The 22,242-nt window shown below is 40.6% G+C and overlaps 1 protein-coding gene across 2 annotated transcripts in view; it reads left to right on the top strand.

Annotated features, from left to right (window-relative positions):
• The window catches only part of STAP1 (signal transducing adaptor family member 1), a 59,721-nt gene that overhangs the window by 13,818 nt on the left and 23,661 nt on the right, over nucleotides 1–22,242 (top strand). For both annotated transcript variants that reach the window (XM_066278713.1, XM_066278712.1), the window contains exons 3-4: nucleotides 22–201; nucleotides 10,418–10,489. In XM_066278713.1, the coding sequence (XP_066134810.1) occupies nucleotides 82–201; nucleotides 10,418–10,489 (192 nt within the window). In that variant the 5' untranslated portion in view covers nucleotides 22–81. The remainder of the gene's footprint in view (nucleotides 1–21; nucleotides 202–10,417; nucleotides 10,490–22,242) is intronic.

The raw sequence follows: 22,242 nt of genomic DNA, 5'->3' as shown, positions 1-22,242 counted from the left end.
TGCTTTTTCCTCTCACACAAGGGAGATCTCATTTTGTGTGAGGCTGGATAGAGTTGAAACCAAACCACACACCGAGAGGGTATGATGGCTAAGAAGCCCCCGAAACCAGCGCCTCGCAGGATCTTCCAAGAAAGGTTAAAGATTACTGCTCTACCCTTATACTTCGAAGGTTTTTTATTAGTCAAGCGGTCAGAATACCAGGTAAGTCCACAGATGATAATGTTAAACTAGAAGCTTCTGCCTTTAATAACGTTTACTTCATGGTGTTGTGATGTGACAAGGACCGCCTTCTTTCCATTGAAATTAAACTCTCTTCCTGAAGCTCAGAAATACTATTGCAATTTTACATAATTAAAATACATTGTATGGCTTAAACATATGTGTATATATGTATGTATTATACTGGGGTGAGCAAAAGTAGGTTTACAGTTGTTTGTATGGAAAAATATATAATATAAGAATTAATAATAATACAACTGTAAACTTACTTTTGCCTACCCCTGTATATAATATTATAAAGTTCTAATGTTAAGTTAGTAAGATAAAAAAGTTCAATAAGCTACATTTCCAAAGAATTCATTTATACATCAGAGAAGATTTTGGCTTAATAGATAAAATGTTTCCTGTATTTATATATATCCATAATGACATGTATCATTAAGATAAAATATTATGACTGAAATTAAATCGTCTGCTCTTATTCTCAGTTGTTTTAAGTTTATAAATAATGCTCAAGTTATTTTTTAAAGTGGCAAACTTTTGTAAAAACATTGTGGAAAATGATAAAAGTAATACTGCTTAACATTATGTATAATATGTTCTAAAAACATTGTTGAAAATTGTGAGTTTAAAAGATAATACTAAGGGTAGGTGAAAATTTTTTCAAAGAGAAAAAAGATAATACTTAGGATGCTTTGTGGGTGGTATGTATTCCATTTGACTCTGTAGGAAAATTTGCAAAGCGGAGGTGTCCTTGTCAAACATAGTTCTCTATGCTGTAATTTACAACTTTTTAAAATAACACATTCCTTTCAATAATTTTGAGCCCAAATCTCTAATATAAAACTATTAATTTATTTAGAAATTATATACTTGTACTTCTGTATTAATACTACAAGCTGCCTGACCTGTGGTGGTGCAGTGGATAAAGCATTGACCTGGAATGCTGACATCACTGGTTTAGAACTCTGGGCTTGCCAAGGTCAAGGCACATACCACTCCTTTCCCACCACCTTTCTCTCTCTCTAAAAAGCAATAAATAGATAAATAAATAATTTTTAAAAATACTACAAGCAAATTACTAGGTATGCAAAAAAGCAGTTAAGAAAGATGAAATATCCTGACTGGTGGCGGCACAGTGGTTAGAGCATTGACCTGGGATGCCAAGGACCCAGGTTCGAAACCTGGAGGTCACTGGTTTGAGCACCAGCTCAACAGGTTGAGCACAGGGTCGCAGGCTTGAGTGTGGGATTACAGACATGACCCCATGGTTGCTGGCTAGAGCCCAAAGGTCGATGCTTGAGCAAGGGGTCACTGGCTTGGCTGGAGTCTCCCAGTCAAGGCATGTACATATGAGAAGCAATCAATGAGCAACTAAAATGATGCAACTATGAGTTGATGCTTCTCATCTCTCTCCCTTCCTGTCTGTCCATCTGTCTATGTCTTTCTCTGGCTAAAAATATATATATATAATTAGATATTCTAAAAGTTTAAAAGTTTCTTCCCCAATGGGATTATCGTGCACACCTCTGGGGTTTATACACCCCACTTTGGAGACCACTAGACATCCTTCTTTAAGTGGCATTTTTTTTACTCACAAGAAAAAGAATGATAGACTTGGAGATAGAGGATTGAGAGGAACTTAACTGGAAATTGCACTGTGACCCATTTTGACTAGTTACATCAACGAGAAAGAGCACTGGGGAGCCAGAAGATACAAATATCAGCCCAGCTATGGAACTTGGGCAATTCCTTTCAATCTTTTAATCTGTTTCCTTTTTTGTAAAACTGAATGGGTTGCTATAATGATCAAATGGGCTATATAATAGTGGGTATATTTTCTTTTTTTTTAACTTTTTTTTAGATTTTTTTATTTATTTTAGAGAGAGAGACAGAGAGAGAAGGGAGGGAGGAGCAGAAAGCATCAACTCCCCTATGTGCCTTGACCAGGGAAGCCCAGGATTTTGAACCGGCGACCTCAGTGTCCCAGGTCGATGCTTTTACCCACTGCGCTACCGCAGGTCAGGCAATAGTGGGTATATTTTCTTAAGGTGTGCCCATATGGCGGATATGCCAGAATGTTAATGTCCTATCACTCTTATCCTTAGAGCAACTCTTCTGGATAGAAATACATTTTATACCCTTCATAGATGAATAAGTTGTGACTCACAGATGTTATGGTCAAGGTTCCTTATCCATTAAGAACCCTCGTTTGGCCTGACCTGTGGTGGCGCAGTGGATAAAGCATCGATCTGGAAATGCTGGGGTCGCCGGTTCGAAGCCCTGGGCTTGCCTGGTCGGGGCACATGTGGGAGTTGATGCTTCCAGCTCCTCCCCCCTGTCTCTCTCTCCTCTCTCTCTGTCTCTCTCTCCTCTCTAAAATAAAAATAATAATAATAAAAAATAAAAATAAAAAAGAAAATTAAAAAAAAAAAAAAAAAGAACCCTCGTTTGGATTGTATTGCAAAGCACTTAACCTCATCATGCTGCCTATCAAACTAAAGTTCTAATTCCATTTGACTGTAGCCTTCCAAAGGTTGGAGATGTCAATCACTAGATTCTTTATCACACTGAGCTCAACAGTAAGCTCAATACTTCCAAACTTTTGTTTAATTGCATAAAAATGAGATAGTGACCTTAAACTCTAAATACAAGGTCATATAATGATTATGAAGCTAGCAATAAATTCAAAAGTCCCATTTCAGTCCTTTTTCTTACTTCAGTGACTCAGCACAACTGATTGCTTAAAAAATAAGAAACTTTGTGCTAACTGTATTTCATTCAAAAATGTGTTCTTTAAAATTATTTTAAAAAACATTTACATACTTCCATAGATATAAATATATACTTAGATGTTGATTATTGAGAACGATATTTATACATGACTCAGATCATACTAGTATTCGTGACAGCTTATCAGAAAGTAAATCAAGACGAAACCCACAGGTCTCTGCATACCTAATGGATGTTTGATCTGTTTAGGTTTGTGGCTGTGGTTGGCCTTCACAGCACCTATTGTTACTTGTAATCTTATTTTTCCTCCAGGTGGCCTTTACCCTCAATTCAGTGTCTTTGTTCTTGCTTCTTCCTCCACTTAATTTAATAAATCCTCCTTAATTCTTTCTATGAATCTACATGTTCATTTACCAGGAAAATTCCCATTTTTTCCTGGTTAATTCTACCTGATTCAAATCATTCTGTCATGAACAAGTAGCTCCCTAATTTTTCTCAGGAGCACAGATAGATGCCTGCAGATACAAACAGAAGAAAATCAATAAACTGTGACTGGCTGTTAATGACCTGAGGTTTTCTGTCTGATGATAGGTTAATACTAATGAAGCTAATGAAAAAGATGAACAGAGCAGCAGACTCTGATTTTAGAGTTTTCTCTTGCTTTCCTTTCCTCCTAGAATCAGAGAGTCTCAAATTTGGACTTGATCTTAAACGCTATATGTCAGTAAAACTACACAACCCATCATTAACTTCTCCTAACCAATATGCCTACATTCTGTTCTCTCCACTCTCCCTCATCCTCATCCTCATCCTTGTTAACAAAATACAGGGTGGCCTTGACTCGCCCCCAGCATTGAGAGGCTTACAACTAGAGCAGAATGGAAAAGACTTAAAAAGATATATATATATATAAAATTCCAAGATAAATTTGAATTCTTTTATTATTTAATCTCAAGTCAATGAGTAACTGAACCCTTTCATGGTTTTACAGTACATCTGCTTGATCTTAGAGACAGTATATATTAGCAAACTTCTCAAGCCATATTTTTCAAGTCAAGTTTTCTATTTAAGACAATATGAAAGGGTGATTTTATATAGGTGAAATGAAAGGTGTCATTTATATAAATGACAATAGTTTATAAAATATCCTCTCCCATTTATATATAATCCCATGGAAAGAGATCTGTTTTAGGGATTTTTAGATGCCCCCACTGTCTGTCACACACATACAAATCACCATGTGAAAAATCACCATATATCATTACATGGATAATGGAAAATGCAAAGTACCTGTTAATAATGTGAGTGAGGAGGCACTGCTTTTTTTATTTCAATTTTATTTTGTATTGGTTGCAGGTGTACAGCTTGGTAGTTAGACAATCATGTACTTTACATAGTGTTCCCCTGATATTTCTAGTACCCCACCTGGCACCATAGAGTTATGGCAGTATTATTGACTGTATTCCCTATGCTTTACTTACCTCCTTGTGACTATTTTGTAACTACGTATTTGTACCTCTTAATCCCTTCACCTTTTCCTCCATAACCCCCTAACCCCGCCCCTCTGGCAACCACCAGATCACTCTCTGTGTCTATGAGTCTGTTTCAGTTTTGTGTTTGTTCATTTATTTTGTTGTTTAGATTCCACATATAAGTGAAAACATATGGTATATGTCTTTCTCTGACTGACTTACTTCACTGAGTATAATACCCTCTAGGTCCACCCATTCTGTCACAAATGGTAAGATTTCATGTTTTTTATGGCTGAGTACTATTCCATTGTACATATGTACCTCCGCTTTTTTATCTATTCATCTATTAATGGGCACTTGGGTTGCTTATGTTATCTTGGCTATTGTAAATAATGCTGCCATGACCATACGGGTGCATATATTCTTTCAAATTAGTGTTTTGGGTTTTTCAGATAAATCCCCAGGAGTGGAATCACTGGGTCATGAAGCAGTTCCATTTTTAATTATTTTTTAAATCTATTTTTAAAATTATTTATTCATTTTTTTAGAGAAGATAGAGAAAAAGACAGAGAGAGAGAGAAGTGGGGGGAAGAACAGGAAGCATCAACTCCCATATGTGCCTTGACCAGGCAAGTCCTGGTTGCAGGGTTTTGAACCGGCGACCTCGGCATTTCTGGGTGACACTTTATCCACTGCACCACCACAGGTCAGGCCCACTTTTAATTTTTTTTTTTTTTTTTTTCATTTTTCTGAAGCTGGAAACAGGGAGAGACAGTCAGACAGACTCCCGCATGCGCCCGACCGGGATCCACCCGGTACGCCCACCAGGGGCGACGCTCTGCCCACCAGGGGGCGATGCTCTGCCCATCCTGGGCGTCGCCATATTGCGACCAGAGCCACTCTAGCGCCTGGGGCAGAGGCCAAGGAGCCATCCCCAGCGCCCGGGCCATCTTTGCTCCAATGGAGCCTCGGCTGCGGGAGGGGAAGAGAGAGACAGAGAGGAAAGTGCGGCGGAGGGGTGGAGAAGCAAATGGGCGCTTCTCCTGTGTGCCCTGGCCGGGAATCGAACCCGGGTCCTCCGCACGCTAGGCCGACGCTCTACCGCTGAGCCAACCAGCCAGGGCCTCCCACTTTTAATTTTTTGAAGAAACTCCATACTGTTCCCATAGTGGCTGCACCAATCTGGTAATGCTTTTTTTCTTTTTCTTTTTTATAAATAAATTTTTATTAATTTTAATGGGGTGACATCAATAAATCAGGGTACATATATTCAAAGAAAACATCTCCAGGTTATCTTGTCATTCAACTATGTTGTATACCCATCACCCAAAGTCAGATTGTCCTCTGTCACCTTCTATCTAGTTTTCTTTGTGCCCCTCCCCCTCCCCCGCTTTTTTTCTTTTTAGTGGCCATCATTTATGGAGCACTTGCTATGTCCCAGGCCCTATGTGCTTTACACACGTTATTTCACTCAATCCTCAACAACTCTTGGAAGCAATAAGAAGAGGTTGGTTTCCCTACTTCTGTTCTCAGTCCCTTAACAGTGAACTCTCACACAAAAAGCACAATACTCATTATTATCAATGCAAATATTACAATTTAGTGTTTTGAATATATTCACAAAATTGTGCAATCACCACCACTATCTAGTACTACAATATTTTTATGATTTCAAAAAGAAACTCTACTAGCAGTTATTCCCACCTCCCCTGCCTTGTACATTTTGTACCTTTTTGTTGGTATCTGTTCCCCAACTAGAAAACATTAACTATTAAGACACAGGCCCTAGCTGGTTGGCTCACTGATAGAGCATTCCCAGCATGTAGATGTCCTGGATTTCATTTCCAGTCAGGGCACATAGGAGAAACAACCATTTGTTTTCCACCTTCCTCCCTCTTCTCTCTCTCTCTCTCTCTCTCTCTCTCTCCCTCTCTCCCTCCTCCCATAGCCATGGCTGGAATGGTTTGAGCAAGTTGGCCTGGGGCACTGAGGATGGCTTAGTGGCTTCACCTCAGGCACTAATATATCTCAGTTGCCAAGCAACATAGCAGCCTGTCTCTGCCTTCCTGCCTCTCACTTAATAATAATAGAAAAAAAAATCTTAAGACACAGAAATGAAGATGAATTGGTTATTTTTTTTATTAATAAAATCTATCTATATATGGTTTAGATTTAAAGCCAAAACTGTACTAACCGCTTACCCTCCATTTAGGTAGTCTTGAGCTTCCCTGAGTCACTGGCTCAGTACAAGAGGCACAAGCCTGCTGCTCCAAGAGGCCCTTTGCCATGTGAAGGAGAATAGAGCAGAACACCTACTCTCTCCTAGTAGGCTGAGCTGAGAGAGAATGGGAAGGGGGTAGGTTGAGCATACTGCCTTCTAAACTCACCTATTATACAGTCCTTCTCTGGCAGCTCTGTGGGGGATAAACTGGAGACCATAAGGAGGCGGCAGAGAAACAGGTAAAGGGTGACTGTGATGCCAATAGCACTGAATCCTATATGAAAAGAAGAAAAGACTTCTGGTAGGGCTGAAATTAAGCTTGTTCCTTTGCCTTATAAAAATGCTTGACTCTGAAATGTGTCAGGTATCTATTGGGTATCTGGATTTTAGATGAGGAAGAATCATTCTGCCCAGTTTTATTTTATTTTTAGATTTTATTTATTCATTTTAGAGAGAGGAGAGAGACAGAGAGACAGAGACAGAGAGAGAAGGGGGGAGAGAAGCAGAAAGCATCAACTCCCATATGTGCCTTGACCAAGAAAGCCTGGGGTTTCGAACCGGTGACCTCAGTGTTCCAGGTCGATGCTTTTACCTACTGCGCCACCGCAGGTCAGGCTGCCCAGTTTTATAACTGCTCCTTTGGCGATCACCTGTTGGCTGCACCTTCAATGCTATGCTTTTTGGAATTGTTCTTTTCTAAGTAACTTGTTCTTGGTCAGGAGGCATGGGCATTTCATTATATTACATGATAGCCAGATCTTAATGGGGAGGTAGGATGGAGTGCAGAGACCACAGGGCTCAGACAAAGAAACTTTGCTCCAAGTTCCAACTCTGCCCCTGAGGTAGATTGCTCCAGTAATACCGTCAGTTTGTTCAAGCCTCACCATATGCACTCTTTTTTCAAATTGGACTTTTCTGTTCTTTCCATAAAAAGAATGAGTCTAGTTTTGTACCATTTGAACCTGGCCTGGGTCATGTTTTGGTAAATGTGACAAATGCAGAGGATTAGCACATGGGATTTTGCCCTCTCTTGCTCCTGAGAATCTCTCTGCCAGCATGCGAACAAGTCTAGGCTAACTGGAGAATGAAACCGAGGGGACGGTGTCTCAGTGGGGTGTTTCCCAACACCAACAGCCATTTCTCTGATTCTTCAGAAACCAACTGGTTTTTGAACAATTCAGTTCAATTCTGAAACTACATACCCAGATTTAGTGCAGAATCCACAGCTTAATTAAAGACTCAGTCCTATAAGACTGTTCCTCCCCACCATCCCCAATTCAGTCACCAGTTGTAAATCCCTGGCCTCCTACACTTCTGACTGGCTAGAAAGCAGGGGCTTCCATGACCCCTTCCTAAGATTTGATAATTTACTAGAGTGGCTCACAAAACTCAGGAAGATGCTTTCCTTATATTTAGTGGTAAGAAAAACAAATGAAGCGGTTTATAGGCCAAAGTCTGGAAGGGTCCCAAGCCCATAAGTGAGTGCTTCTGTCCCTGTGAAGTTGGGGTATAACACTCTCTCAGCATGTGGATGTGTTCAATAATTAGGAAGCCTCATCAAATGTCATTGTTCAAGAGTTTTTATAAAACTTAATCTCTAGTCCTTCTCCTCTTTTTTGAGTAGATAAATTGAAAGTTCCAACCCTTTCATCACTGTTTATTTGGGGTCCAGCCCCATCCAGAAGCTCTCCATGGGTCCCATTCTAAGTCACTTCATTAATATAAACTCAGGTCTGATGTAAAAGGGCTCATTATGAGTAACAAGAACACTCTTATCACTCAGGTTTTAGGATCTTTATTCCTGGAACTGAAGGACAAAGACCAAATATATTTCTGGTGATACCACTCCCAGTCATTCTGCATTCCCAGCTAAGACCCCAGGCAAGTAAGTGAGGCCACCCTAGACCATTCAGTCACAGCCAAGTATTGCCGTTTGAAGAATCCTCAGTGAGCCACAGAATGATAAAAAATAGAAAACATTCGCTGTTTCCGTCCACCAAGTTTTAGGGTAGCTTGTTACACAGCAAAAGTTGACTAATAGAGCATCTTATCAAGAAGAAAATTCTTCTTCTAAAAATATCAGAAAGATGGTTGTTGTAATTCAGGATGAATTTAATCTTGAGCTTTCTGGGAGCCAAGGCAAATAAAAGCAATGGGTTTAGAGTTCCCATTATTTGAGGAAATAAGTATATAAATTCTGAAGCAGTGACAAATATTTGCTGCTCAAAAAATAAATGATTTGTTAGTATTAAAAGAGACACAAAATACTATAATATATGAGTGTCTTCACATTTATAAACAAATTTAAAAAATTCTTCATGGTGACCTTTATACCTTAATCCTCAATGTAAATTTATATAATCCAGTATGTCATAAAAATTCATCTATTAAACCCTAAATAGAGCAATGATAAATGTGTCCATGAAACTGACTGGAATTTTTAAAAACATACTTTTGGAAAGAGCTGGGTATGAATGTAAGTATTTAGATGTGAAGGATTGTTGTTATGACAATGAACTTCTCAGAGACCAGATGAAATGCTCCCAGGGGCCAAGGGGAGGCAACAGTCCCCAGCCTTACTCAGATATTTATTAGCCAGTACAAATAACTCAAGGAAGCAGACAGCAGAAGTTTTCAGGCGGTGGTGTAAAGGACAAGGAACACGCTGACCTCTAATCTCTGTTCTGAGAGTCTAAACATTTTCTGTTACTGAACCTTATCCTGCTGTCTTGCTGTTTCCAGCACACACTGTTTCCAGTATAGGTCGAGAGGCCCCTGGACTCTCATCAGCTAAGGGTGCCTTGTTGTCTCTGATTGTTATTCTAACTCTGCATATTTTTATAGCATATTCCTACAGAGGATTTTACTCCTTAAACCCCCTTGCCATTCTTTTGTATTACAGACAGTCAAAATAGAAGGTAAGTTTCCCTATTTAAATAAACTTTCACTTGAGATAAATGAGAGTCTGACTAGGTTATTTACATTTTTTAAACTTAAAAATTAATATTTTTATAGAACCCTAACTGTGAATATGTTAATAATGAATTGTTCACCACATGAATGAAATCTGGACTTCAAAGTTTAGCTGTGTTATTTTTATCATTATCAATTGCTCATTTCTTTGATGTATATAAATATATACTACTTATGGAAACCAAACTATGAGTCATGTACTATGCTATGTGCTTTACATGCATTACTTTAGTCAGTCCTGCCTGACCTGTGGTGGAGCAGTGAATAAAACATTGACTTGAAAGGCTGAGGTGGCCGGTTTGAAACCCTGGGCTTGCCTAGTCAAGGCACATATAGGAGTTGATTCTTCCTGCTCCTCACCACCCCCTTCTCTCTCTCTCCTTTCTAAAATGAATAAATAGTCTTAAAATTTTTTATTCAATCCTCTCAACTGTCCTGGAAGGTAGATATTAAATGCTTGCTGTATGTCCTATCCTGGTCCCTTAAACGGCCCCTCTTACAGGTGGGCCTAAAGCTCGCACTAAAACTGCATAACAGTCAAATGCCTTAAATCAATGAAGAAAGTTATGGTAAATGATCTATTTAAACACAGATCAAATTGCATCATTACCTCACATCTTATACTAGAATAAATTTGTGAAGGAATCAATCAAGTTAAATGTAAAATTAAGCCATAAAAATTAGGTGATTAATCTCAAAATAAAGAAGAATCTTACTTTAATTAAGAAAGTTATAAAGTAAAATATCAGTAAGAAAATAACTGAATATTACACTGACTCTTATCATTTCTTTCCCACAGGAATTCAAACATTATTGGACAGAATTGAGAGGAACCACACTTTTCTTTTATAATGACAAAAAAAGTACAACAGTAAGTCATTAAACATGTTCAGCTGATTCAATTTTTCCCAATAAACATTTGTCATATATATTTTATTGTTCATTTGAAATTTTCTGTTTTCAAAGAGTAAAAATGTTTTAGTAAAATTAACTCAAGCCTGACCAGGCGGTAGTGCAATGGATAGAGTGTCAAACTGGGATGCGGAAGACCCAGGTTCGAGACCCCGAGGTCGCCAGCTTGTGCACGGGCTCATCTGGCTTGAGCAAAAGCTCACCAGCTTGGACCCAAGGTCGCTGACTCAAGCAAGGGATTACTTAATCTGCTGAAGGTACGCGGTCAAGGCACATATGAGAAAGCAATCAATGAACAACTAAGGTGTCGCAACGAAAAACTGATGAATGATGCTTCTCATCTCTCTCGTTCCTGTCTGTCTGTTCCTATCTATCCCTCTCTCTGACTCTATCTCTGTCCCTGTATACAAAAAAACAAACAAACCCACAAACAAAAAAAAAAAACTAATTCAAATAAAAATATTTATATCTGTGAAGGCTATCAATTATAAGACTAGTAGTAATAAGAATTTCTGGGCAACTCAGAAGAGGGTATTAACTTGTATTTTATTAACTTATATTTTAAACTTTGCATTCTTTTCTTTCTAATCCTGATAATAAAAACTTGATTGAAAAGTGGAAATTGTGCCTGACCTGTGGTGGCGCAGTGGATAAAGCGTCGACCTGGGACCCTGAGGTCGCCAGTTCAAAACCCTGGGCTTGCCTGGTCAAGGCACAAATGGGAGTTGATGCTTCCTGCTCCTCCCCACCTTCTCTCTCTCTTTCTCTCCTCTCTCTCTAAAAATGAGTAAATAAAATCTAAAAAAAAAAAAAATTAAAAAGTGGAAATTGTAACTATACATCTGAACACAATTGCTTAATACCAAGAGATAACCTTAATTTTCCCTCTTTCCATTTTGCTGTCACATGCAATTATAATTAAAAGGAGCTAGATGGTTCTCTAAACCTTGTAACATACAATACATCACAATTTCTTTTTTCTTTTTTTTCTTTTCTTTTTTTTTTTCAGAGACAGAGTCAGAAAGAGGGATAGATAGAGACAGACAGACAGGAATGGAGAGAGATGAGAAGCATCAATCATCAGTTTTTCGTTGCGACACCTTAGTTGTTCATTGATTGCTTTCTCATATGTGCCTTCAGCAGACCGAGTAGCTTCTTGCTCAAGCCAGTGACCTTGGGTTCAAGCCCGTGAGCTTTGCTCAAACCAGATGAGCCTGTGCTCAAGCGGGCGACCTTGGGGTCTTGAACGTGGGTCCTCTGCATCTCAGTTTGATGCTCTATCCACTGCACCACCACCTGGTCAGGCCACAATTTAATTTTTCTTGAAAAACAAAACCATACCCCAGCAAACAAGATTTCTAAGAGCTCAAGCATAAGAACAACAATGAAGAGATTCTGATATCTATTTATTCACATTAATTTCAAATAATTGATTTGTTTTTCAAAAAATTGAGAAGTGGTTATGTATTTCATTTTTGTCTCCACAAATAAAATGTAGTTTTTAGTAGCAAACATTTATCTACCTTGTAATACTATGTTTACAAGAGATTTTATGATCCAGCAACTTGTTTAAATAAAAACATTTTGAACCATAAATGTAGTAGCCTACACTTCTTAGAACATCATTACTACAAATCCAGATCTGATGAAAGAAATAGAAAGAACCTGCAGGCATTTCAGCACCATTAGTGGTAAGCTAGCCAGACATCATCTAAAACAAAACAAAACAAAACAAAACATACAGACAAACCCAAAATAGTTATTTCTCAACAGAAGTCTGAATAGACAAGATTTACATAAGCCTGTTTTCAAATACAACGGGTCCTCAGGTTATGACACAGTTCTGTTTCTATGACAGTGATATAACCCAAATTTTGGTGTAAGTTGAAACATACCCTAGCTTAAGTCACTTACCTATCCTACTACAGTTGTAAAATCATACTCTAGAACAGGGGTCTCAAACTCAACTCAGCATGTGGGCCGCAGAGCAAGATCACAGCCATTCGGCGGGCTGCACTAGGTCTACAAAAGGCAACTGTTATGCAACACTTTTCTCACTGCAGTTGAAAACAAAAAAAAATCAGTACAACAAGCACAATCGTACATGCAGTTTACTCAGTGTCACAAAATGACCAGAAACTAGTTCGCATCACAACTGCTGTTAACTAAGCTAATATCTAGCTAGGATGCTAGAGAAATGAAAAATACAAGTAGGCTTACTTAATTTTATCCAAAATATTTTGAACTTCGTGGATTAGTCTGCAGGCCGCACAAAATTGTTTGGCAGGCCGCATGCGGCCCGCGGGCTTCGAGTTTGAGACCCCTGCTCTAGAACATAAAAACACAACTAAGCCACAGGAAAGAAGAAAAGGACAAAGATATATTGTACTGTACACTGTATTGCAATCCCCAACCTTTTTTGGGCCATGGACCGGTTTAATGTCAGAAAATATTTTCACGGACCAGCCTTCAGGGTGGGACAGATAAATGTATCACTTGACTAAGGCAAGCATCAAGAGTGAGTCTTAGATGAATGTAACAGAAGGAATCTGGTCATTTTTTAAAAATAAAACATCGTTCAGACTTAAATATAAATAAAAAGGAAATAATGTAAGTTATTTATTCTTTCTCTGTGGACCGGTATACCAAATGGCCCACAGACTGGTACTGGTCCGTGGCCCAGGGGTTGGGGACCACTGCTATATTGTATTAACAGTCCAAAATGGTGTAGGTAAGTATACTGGGGGGGCCAACTCCCTCACTCATATGTCATGATACTGTGTATTCTTCTGCCATGGCAACCAAACTAGCTCCCCCACTTAGTCTGTAAGTACGATGCTAATGGCATAAGCCAAAACATTCATGTCTCAATTTTTTTGTTTTTATGGATTGAGCATCATAAACTCAAAAGGTCATATGTTGAGACTGTCATAACCCAAGGACCCTCTTTACTGTAATAAATTTTAGCAAAATTAATTTCTCTGTTGTGCCTTCTGTAAGAATGAGACAGCACTCGATCACCAGATGTGCAGGCTTTATTAGAGGAGAAAGACCTGCTGGGGCACCCCTCCAGGAGAAGTGCACCGGGTTACAGACTAGCGGCGAGTTATGTAGTGTTTGGGAGAGCTTGAGGGGATACTGAGGCAAAAGTCCTGGTATGTCCGGAATGCTTCTCCTTGGGGGGCTTTGAGCATGTGGGTGTTGAATCAATAGTCCTGGTATGTCCGGAGCCCCTCCTTGGGGTGGCTTCTCAGCTTTTTTGGAATTCCTCTGTCTCAGGGTCATTAGTCCAGTAAGGGTGAGGTCTGACAGATAAGCGGAACATCAAGAGGGCAGTTTGGAATTCACGTATCTATCACCTTCCAATTCTCCGATGATGTCAGTAAAAATATAAAAACCTTGGTCTAACCTTTGTATAAAACACACTACAAGTAAAAATTAATAGTTATTCCTCACTGCAAGAGACAGTACAGCTTAGTGATTGAGAGCCTGGTCTTCAGGTAGACTACTTGAATTTTTATCCTGGTCCTGCCACTGGTCACTCAGCCAGCTTGATATCTTGGATAACTTCCCTAACCTATGTGTGTTCCGGTGGTATCAGACAGGGAACTGGTAGGAAAACGTTGACATATCAAATTGGGCACACACACAAAAAAAGAGTTTAATAAAGATGCAATACTCAAAGCAGTGGACAGGCTGTAAGAAAGCCACAAAGGATAGCTCAGAACCCTGAGGCTAGTAACAGTGCCCGCTTCCCACTGCTAGGGGTAAAGGACAGAATGAGTGAATAGTGGGGAGAGTTCTGTGACGATGACTGCCTTGATAGCAGTATGATCTTTGGGTAATAAATTCCTAACCTCAGTCCTCTCACTCTTCTATCTCCTGCCAATGTTCATCACCAATCCAACCCAGCAGGAAGATAGAAGGCGAGGATGCCAATAATGTTGTCCATATAGGTCCCTCTCCAGGTGCACGGTGATGGGTGGTGAAGCTATAAAGGGGAAAATGAAATATCTTCAACATACTCAGTTTCAAATCTTTAAAATTAGAATGCAACATAGCTTATCTCATAGGTTATCAAAAGGATTAAATGAGATAGTAAATGTAAGGCCCATAGTAAGCATTCAGGTATTTTTGCACATTATCTCATTTAATTCTCACAACAACTTAGCAGAGTAGGTACTATTTTAACCCCCACTTTATAGATCAGAGTAGATCAAGTGTAAAGATTAAGAAATTGTACAAATTCAGACAGCTAATGAAAGAGGTACAATCTGAGTCTTTCTCCTGAGCCACCATTGTTACTACTTGTTGGGCAAATAAGTCTGTAAAATTTGTATTTTTTGAGTTTGTTCACTTTTAGTGTTAAAAAATGGCACTGGGCAGCGCCAGGCATGTTGTCTGTGAAATTGCAAATTACCTTCCTGCTTGGGAAGGGCCATTGTCTTGCTAAGGTTTGCTGGAGGAGAGGGTTTGCACCAAAAAAGTTTTAAAAGGAAGGAGAAGGAGAAGAGGCATAGGGAAGCCATTTTTGCAGAGTGAGAGCAGAGAGGATGCAGAGTGCTGAAGGAGAAGGAGAAAGAGAATAAGAAGCCGTGTTGGCAGATGGGGAACCAGAGGTGAGGGGTTTTTGTGAGCTCCTCTGATACTGGTGAGGCCTTTGATTCTAGAAATTGGAGAAGATTCTCCTGATTGTGGAACTGGTGAATGTGTTGGTAGCTTTGTGAGCTCTGAGTGAAAGGGAAGTGTTTTCCCTGTGTGTTGTTGCTTGTCGGCTGGTATGAAACTTGAATAAAGAAATGGCCTACCATTTTCTGGCTCCACTTTTTCTTTACCATCTGTTCGAATCCAATGGGAACCTGCATATGCATGGCCACAACGGTGGCAACTGCTGGCCATACACTATTGTGCCACGAAGAGACTGTTATAATGAAATGGTACAGAATTGTCTGTATGGCCAGGAGCCACCATTGTGGCCGTTCACATGCAGGTTCCCATTGGATTCGAGCAGATGGTAAAGAAATGGCGGAGTTGGATGATGGTGGGTCATTCTGTTTATTGGTGTCTCACTAAGACAGGTGTCTCACAAGAGAAGACAAGGGAAAAGCAGAAAACCTGCTTTTCTCATGAAGGGCAAGGGATCAGGGAGGTCTCTGCAATAGTGATAGCAGAAACTGAGAGAGAGCAAGCTCCTGGTCTACCCACTTTATAGTATAGAAATCAAAACCTTTAAATCCAATGTACAAACAAGGAAGTCTCTGATACAAAGTCACCTATCTGAGGTAAAATGGGATTCCTCTTAAGAGTGCACCACCCCACATCATGCAACAGACAAGGGTAAGGGTGTAGGGAAAAGCTTAGTCTTAAAATGAAGCCTCAGGCCACAACTACCCAGCCTGCTTACAGCCTGTCTCCCACACACAATGCAAACCATAAGCAAGCAAACATACACATCAATTTACAAACTTATTTGACCAACATGCCCTTCTACCAATTATGTGAAAATAGGATGCAGAATTTGGGAGAAATTTTTTGGATGATAGGTTTAAAAGAAAGCACAGGAATAGAATAGGCAAGAACTGTAGATATTTAGCCTATAATAGGAAAGAATTTAAAGCTGCTGTTGGGCAAATGAGTTTGTAAAATTTGTATTTTTTGAATTTGCTCACTTTTATTGTTAAAACTGGTGCTGGGCAGCGCCAGGTATGTGATCTGTGAAATTGCGAATTACCTTCTTGCTTGGGAAGGGCCATTGTCTTGCTAATCTTTGCTGAAGGAGAAAGAGGGGAAGAAGGGAGGGAGCTATGTTTTGCAGGGAGAACAGAGAGGAGAAGGTATGCAGATGGGAACCAGAGGTGAGGGGCTTTTGTGAGTTCAGCTGAGACTGGTGGGGTCTTTGATTTTAGGAGAAACCAGAGAAGATTGTCCTGGTTGTGGAACCGGATAATGTGTCAGTGGCTTTGTTAGCCCTCTTTGTTGTTTATCAGCTGGTGCGAGACTTTAATAAAGGAATGCCCACCATTTTTTGGCTCCACTGTTTCTTTACCATCTGCCAGAATCTAATGGGAACCTGTATCTGCATGGCCATACAGCTGCATTTAGTTTGAAAGGCTCTCAGGAGGTCGTGTAAATCACTGAGTTTGTTAGTATTATTCCAGAGAAAAGGGATAGGACAAAGGGATGAAAATTGCCTGAAGAATAACGGTGGCTTAATACAAGAAAAAAAGTTATTAATAGGCCAAATTGCATAAGAGACATGAGTTCCCTTTTGCTTCAGATGTTCAAATATAGGCTAGATGACTACATGGAAGGATAGTCTGGAGGGCATTCAAACTAGATTAGAGAGATGACCTGTGAGGCTCTTTTCAACACTACAATTAAAAACAAAAAGATATGACTTCCTTTTTTCTAATCAATAGATCAGCTTACAGGCACTCTATCTAACTGGCCACTTCTTCCTTCGTTGCTTCCTTTTGTCTCAACAAAATTCACTGAACTTAATCTAGACAACCCAAAGAAAAAGATTCTTGTGAAATTTTTAATTCTGCCTTTCTTCCCTTAAACCTCTCTTTCTGTGTTTAATGTCTCCTTGTTCATTGAAAATAAATAGGCCGTGGTAGAGCGTCGGCCTGGCGTGCAGGAGTCCCGGGTTCAATTTCCAGCCAGGGCACACAGGAGAAGCACCCATCTGCTTCTCCACCCCTCCCCCTCTCCTTCCTCTCTGTCTCTCTCTTCCCCTCCCGCAGCCGAGGCTCCATTGGAGCAAAGTTGGCCCAGGCACTGAGGATGGCTCTGTGGCCTCTGCCTCAGGCGCTAGAGTGGCTCTGGTCGCAACAGAGTGACGCCCTGGATGGGCAGAGCATCGCCCCCTGGTGAGCATGCCGGGTGGATCCCGGTCAGGCGCATGCGGGAGTCTGTCTGCCTCCTCGTTTCTGGCTTAGAAAAAATACAAAAAAAAAAAAAGAAAAGAAAAAAGAAAATAAATAGGCCAACCCAAACTTAACCTCAACCTTATTAAAACAGAAATTGCTCTGAAATTTTTACTTACTATTTTTATGCCCTAATTTATTCAGAAAGATAAAATAAGACATAAGAATATAGTAAAATAAGTTATATTATGCATAACAAGGAGAAAAATAAAAGGAGATAAAAATAAGTAAAGAATAAAGTTAATTTAGCAAAAACTTATACCATAAAAATTCTATTATCCTTATTAGATATGGTGCTAATTTTTCTAATACTAGAGAATAAGTCTGGCCAGTTACATATAAACCAGTCTACACACACACATATGTAAAGCCAGTAACCACAGACACCATCACAGCCGCCTAGCCCATGCAAGTTCACATTGGATTCGAACAGTCAGTAATTGTTGGGCAGATAAAATATATTATGCTCACTTTGTTAAAGATGGTACTGCCCACGTGAAAGCCCATCACCCAGGTGATTGCTTGGGATGGGTGTGATTGTATTAATGTGTGTTGAGGGCGGGCTGTGGGCAGACAGGATCCTTGTAGCCTGAGGCTTGGTTTTAGGACTAAGCCTTTCCCACCCTTTTCAATGTGGGGTAGTGCAATCCCGTCATGCCTCAGATAAGTGACTTTGTATCAGAGACTTCCTTGTTTGTATATTGGATTAAAGGTTTTGGTTTCTACACTATAAAGTGGGGCAGACCAGGAGCTTACTCTCTCTTCATTCCTGAGATTAGTATTAGAGAGGAGAGCAGAGTAAGGTCACGTGGAGGAGGCCAGGAGAAGCAGCCAAGATGGAGGAGTGCTGTAGGAGAAGCCAGTTTGTGTAGAGTTTGTGCAGAGAGAAGGAAATGGGGAACAGAGGATAAAAAGGCTAGTGAGCTAGAAACCTTTGATCCTACAAAAACTTGGAAAAGTCTGTAGCTTTGTGAGCACTGAATGAGTGGGTTTTGGAGCCCAGTGTGTGTTTTTACTTGCCCGCTGGGTGCAAGCTATGATTAAAGCTGATGGCTCACCAGTTTTATTGTTTTATTACTGTGTGGCCAGTAGGAACGGCCACTATCACAGCCTCCTGGCCCATGCAGGTTCGCATTGGATTCAGACAGATGGTAATTGTAAAACCAGGAGCCAGGGCTACCATCACAGCTGCCTCCCAGCCCATGCAGGTTCGCATTGGATTCGGACAGTCGGTAAAGAAACAGCGGAACCAAAAACTGATGGGCCATAGTCTTTAATTCTAGCTTGCACCCGGCGGGCAAGTCAAAATACACACTGGGCTCCAAAACCCAATCACATTCAGTGCTCACAAAGCTACTGACTTATCCGAGTTTCCTAGAATCAAAGGTTTCTAGCTCACCAGCCTTATTCTCCTCAGTTCCCCATCTCCTTCCTTATGCCAGATACAAACTCTACACAAACTGGCATCTCACTCAGCACTCCGCCAGCTTGGCTGCTTCTCCTGGTCTCCTCCACGTGGCCTTTCTCTGCTCTCCTCTGCTCTCTCTTCTAATCTCAGGAACCAAGAGGGCAAACTCCCATTTTGCCCCCACTTTATATTGTAGCTTCACAACCTCTAATCCAATATACAAAGTAGGTAAGTCTCTAATACAAAGTCACTTCTCTGAGGCATGATTGGATTGTACCACCCCACATCAAAAAGGGTGGGAAAGGCTTAATCCCAAAACCAAGCCCCAGGCTACAAGGATTCTTAACACACATTAATATCACCTGGGCGATGGCCTCACGTGGGCAGCACTATTTTTAACAAAGTGAGCATAATACATTTTATCTGCCCAACAGTAATGAAACAACAGAGCCAAGAACTGGTGGGCCATGAGCTTTAGTCCTAGCTTGCACCTGGTAGGCAAGTAAAAACACAAACTGGGCTCCAAAACACACTCATTCAGTGCTCACAAAGCTACTGCCATATCCGAGTTTCCTAGAATCAAAGGTTTCTAGCTTACCAGACTTATTTACCTCTGTTCCCCATCTTCTTTTCTCTACACAAACTCTGCACTACCTGGCTTTTCTTTCAGCACTCTGCCATCTTGGCTGCCTCTCCTCTCCTCCACGTGGCCATACTCTGCTCTCCAACCTGCTCTCTGCTCTAATGCTAATCTCAGGAACCAAGAGAGCAAGCTCCTGGTCTGCCCCACTTTATAGTGCAGAAATCAACACCTTTAATCCAATATACAAACAAGGAAGTCTCTGATACAAAGTCACTTATCTAAGGCATAATGGATTCCTCATGAGAGTGCACCACCCCACATCAAAAAGGGTGGGAAAGACTTAGTTCTAAAACCAAACCCCAGCCCTGGCTGGTTGGCTCAGCGGTAGAGCGTCGGCCTAGCGTGCGGAGGACCCGGGTTCGATTCCCGGCCAGGGCACATAGGAGAAGCGCCCATTTGCTTCTCCACCCCTCCGCCGCGCCTTCCTCTCTGTCTCTCCCTTCCTCTCTGTCTCTCCCTTCCCCTCCCGCAGCCAAGGCTCCATTGGAGCAAGGATGGCCCGGGCGCTGGGGATGGCTCTGTGGCCTCTGCCCCAGGCGCTAGAGTGGCTCTGGTTGCAACATGGCGACGCCCAGGATGGGCAGAGCCTCGCCCCATGGTGGGCGTGCCGGGTGGATCCCGGTCGGGCGCATGCGGGAGTGTCTGACTGTCTCTCCCTGTTTCCAGCTTCAGAAAAATGCAAATAAATAAATAAATAAAATAATTAAAAAATAAAAAAAATAAAAAAAAATAAAAAAATAAAACCAAACCCCAGGCTATAAGAATCCTGCCTGCCAACAGCCCGCCCTCAACACACATTAATATAATTATGCCCATTCCAAGCAAGAAGGGCGACTAATATCACCTGGACGACGGGTTTCCACGTGGGCAGCACCATCTTTAACAAAGTGAGCATAATATATTTTATCTGCCCAACAATTACCGTCTGTCCGAATCTATTGCGAACCTGCATGGGCCAGACGGCTGTGATGGTGGCCGTGGATACTGGCTTTACAGTAATGAAATGATGGAGCCAAGAACTGGTGGGGCATTACCTTTAATTCTACCTTGCACCCAGTGAGCAAGTAAAAACACACACTGGCTCCAAAACCTTCTCATTCAGTGCTCACAAAGTTACTGACTTAACCGAGTTTTTTAGAATCTAAGGTTTCTAGCTCACCAGCCTTATTCACCTCTGATCTCCATCTCCTTCTCTCTGCACAAACTCTGCACAAACTGGCTTCTCCTTCAGCATTCTGCCATCTTGGCTGCTTCTCCTGGCCTCCTCCACATGGCCTTTATCTGCTCTCCTCTCTGCTCTCCTCCTAGAAGAACATAATCACACTTCTCCCGAACAATGTGATCTCCTTTTTAAAACCTTTTGGCATGAAAGCTCTCCCACAACACACATTAATACAATCACGCCCATCCCAAGCAAGAAGTGCAATTAATACTATCACCTGGGCGACGGGCTTTCACGTGAGCAGCACCATCTTTAACAAAGTGAGCATAATATATTTTATCTGCCCAACAATATAAATATAGTTTGTAAACCATATATATGTATGAATATATGTATATAAATGTATTATAAAGATTGACATAAAGAATGTATGGGGCCCTGGCCAGTTGGCTCAGTAGTAGAGTGTGGGCCTGGCGTGCGGGAGTCCCAGGTTTGATTCCTGGCCAGGGCACACAGGAGAAGAGCCCATCTGCTTCTCCACCCCTCCCCCTCTCCTTCCTTTCTCTCTCTCTCTTCCCCTCCTGCAGCCAAGGCTCCATTGGAGCAAAGTTGGCCCAGCGCTGGGAATGGCTCTGTGGCCTCTGCCTCAGGTGCTAGAATGGCTCTGATTGAGGCAGAGCGACACCCCAGATGGGCAGAGCATCGCCCCCTGGTGGGCATGCCGGGTGGATCTCGGTCGGGTGCATACGGGAGTCTGTCTGACTGCCTCCCCGTTTCCAACTTTGGAAAAATACAAATAAATAAATAAATAAAGAATGTATGGTACACAATTAAAAATATACAATACTTTTTATTATAGTTTTCATATAAGCAAATGATTCTCATGGAATGTTTTTGTTGATTTTCCTGAATGCATATTGGAATTGCAATTCAATTATGATATGATAAATAGGGTTGTTTTTCAATATGCTGTTTTCCTAACAAATTTATTGTCATTAAATGATATTTGACATGAATATTAGCTAATATTTTTGTTTACATTAACAAGTAAAAGGAAAGTAAAACAATCATGTATGTCAGAATTTCACCTATTTTTCAACAACACCAACAACTTCTTTGCTGAATTAGGGTTTTTGAATTATAGAATAATATTTTGTTAATTTTTTGTTCTGTTCAAAATGAAAAAGTTTGAGACACAACAAATTTTAAAGTTTCATCTGCATTATAAATATTTTCTCTTTCACTTTTTTAAGTCCAGATCAGAAGCCAGCAAACTATGGCACTTGTGCAAAATCTCGGCCCAATTTTCTACACTCTATGAGCTAAGAATGTTTTTACACTTATAAAGTGTTGTTAAAATAATAATAATAATAATTTGCAACAGAGACTGCATGTGGTCCAAAAAGCCTAAAATGTTTACTATTTGACCTTTGCAGAAAATAATTGCTGGCCTCTAAGATAATTAATAAAACAATAAACCAAGCCCTAAATGGTAAGGTTTACCAATTTCCAAGGTGTGAACATTCCTACCATGTGTGGGTTTCAATCTATTACGTGACCTCACTGAACA

The sequence above is a fragment of the Saccopteryx bilineata genome, chromosome 5 (genome assembly GCF_036850765.1).
Source record: "Saccopteryx bilineata isolate mSacBil1 chromosome 5, mSacBil1_pri_phased_curated, whole genome shotgun sequence".
Taxonomy (NCBI): Eukaryota; Metazoa; Chordata; class Mammalia; order Chiroptera; family Emballonuridae; genus Saccopteryx; species Saccopteryx bilineata.
The sequence above is the reverse complement of the archived record's forward strand: the minus strand, read 5'-3'. Positions and strand labels throughout refer to the sequence as shown.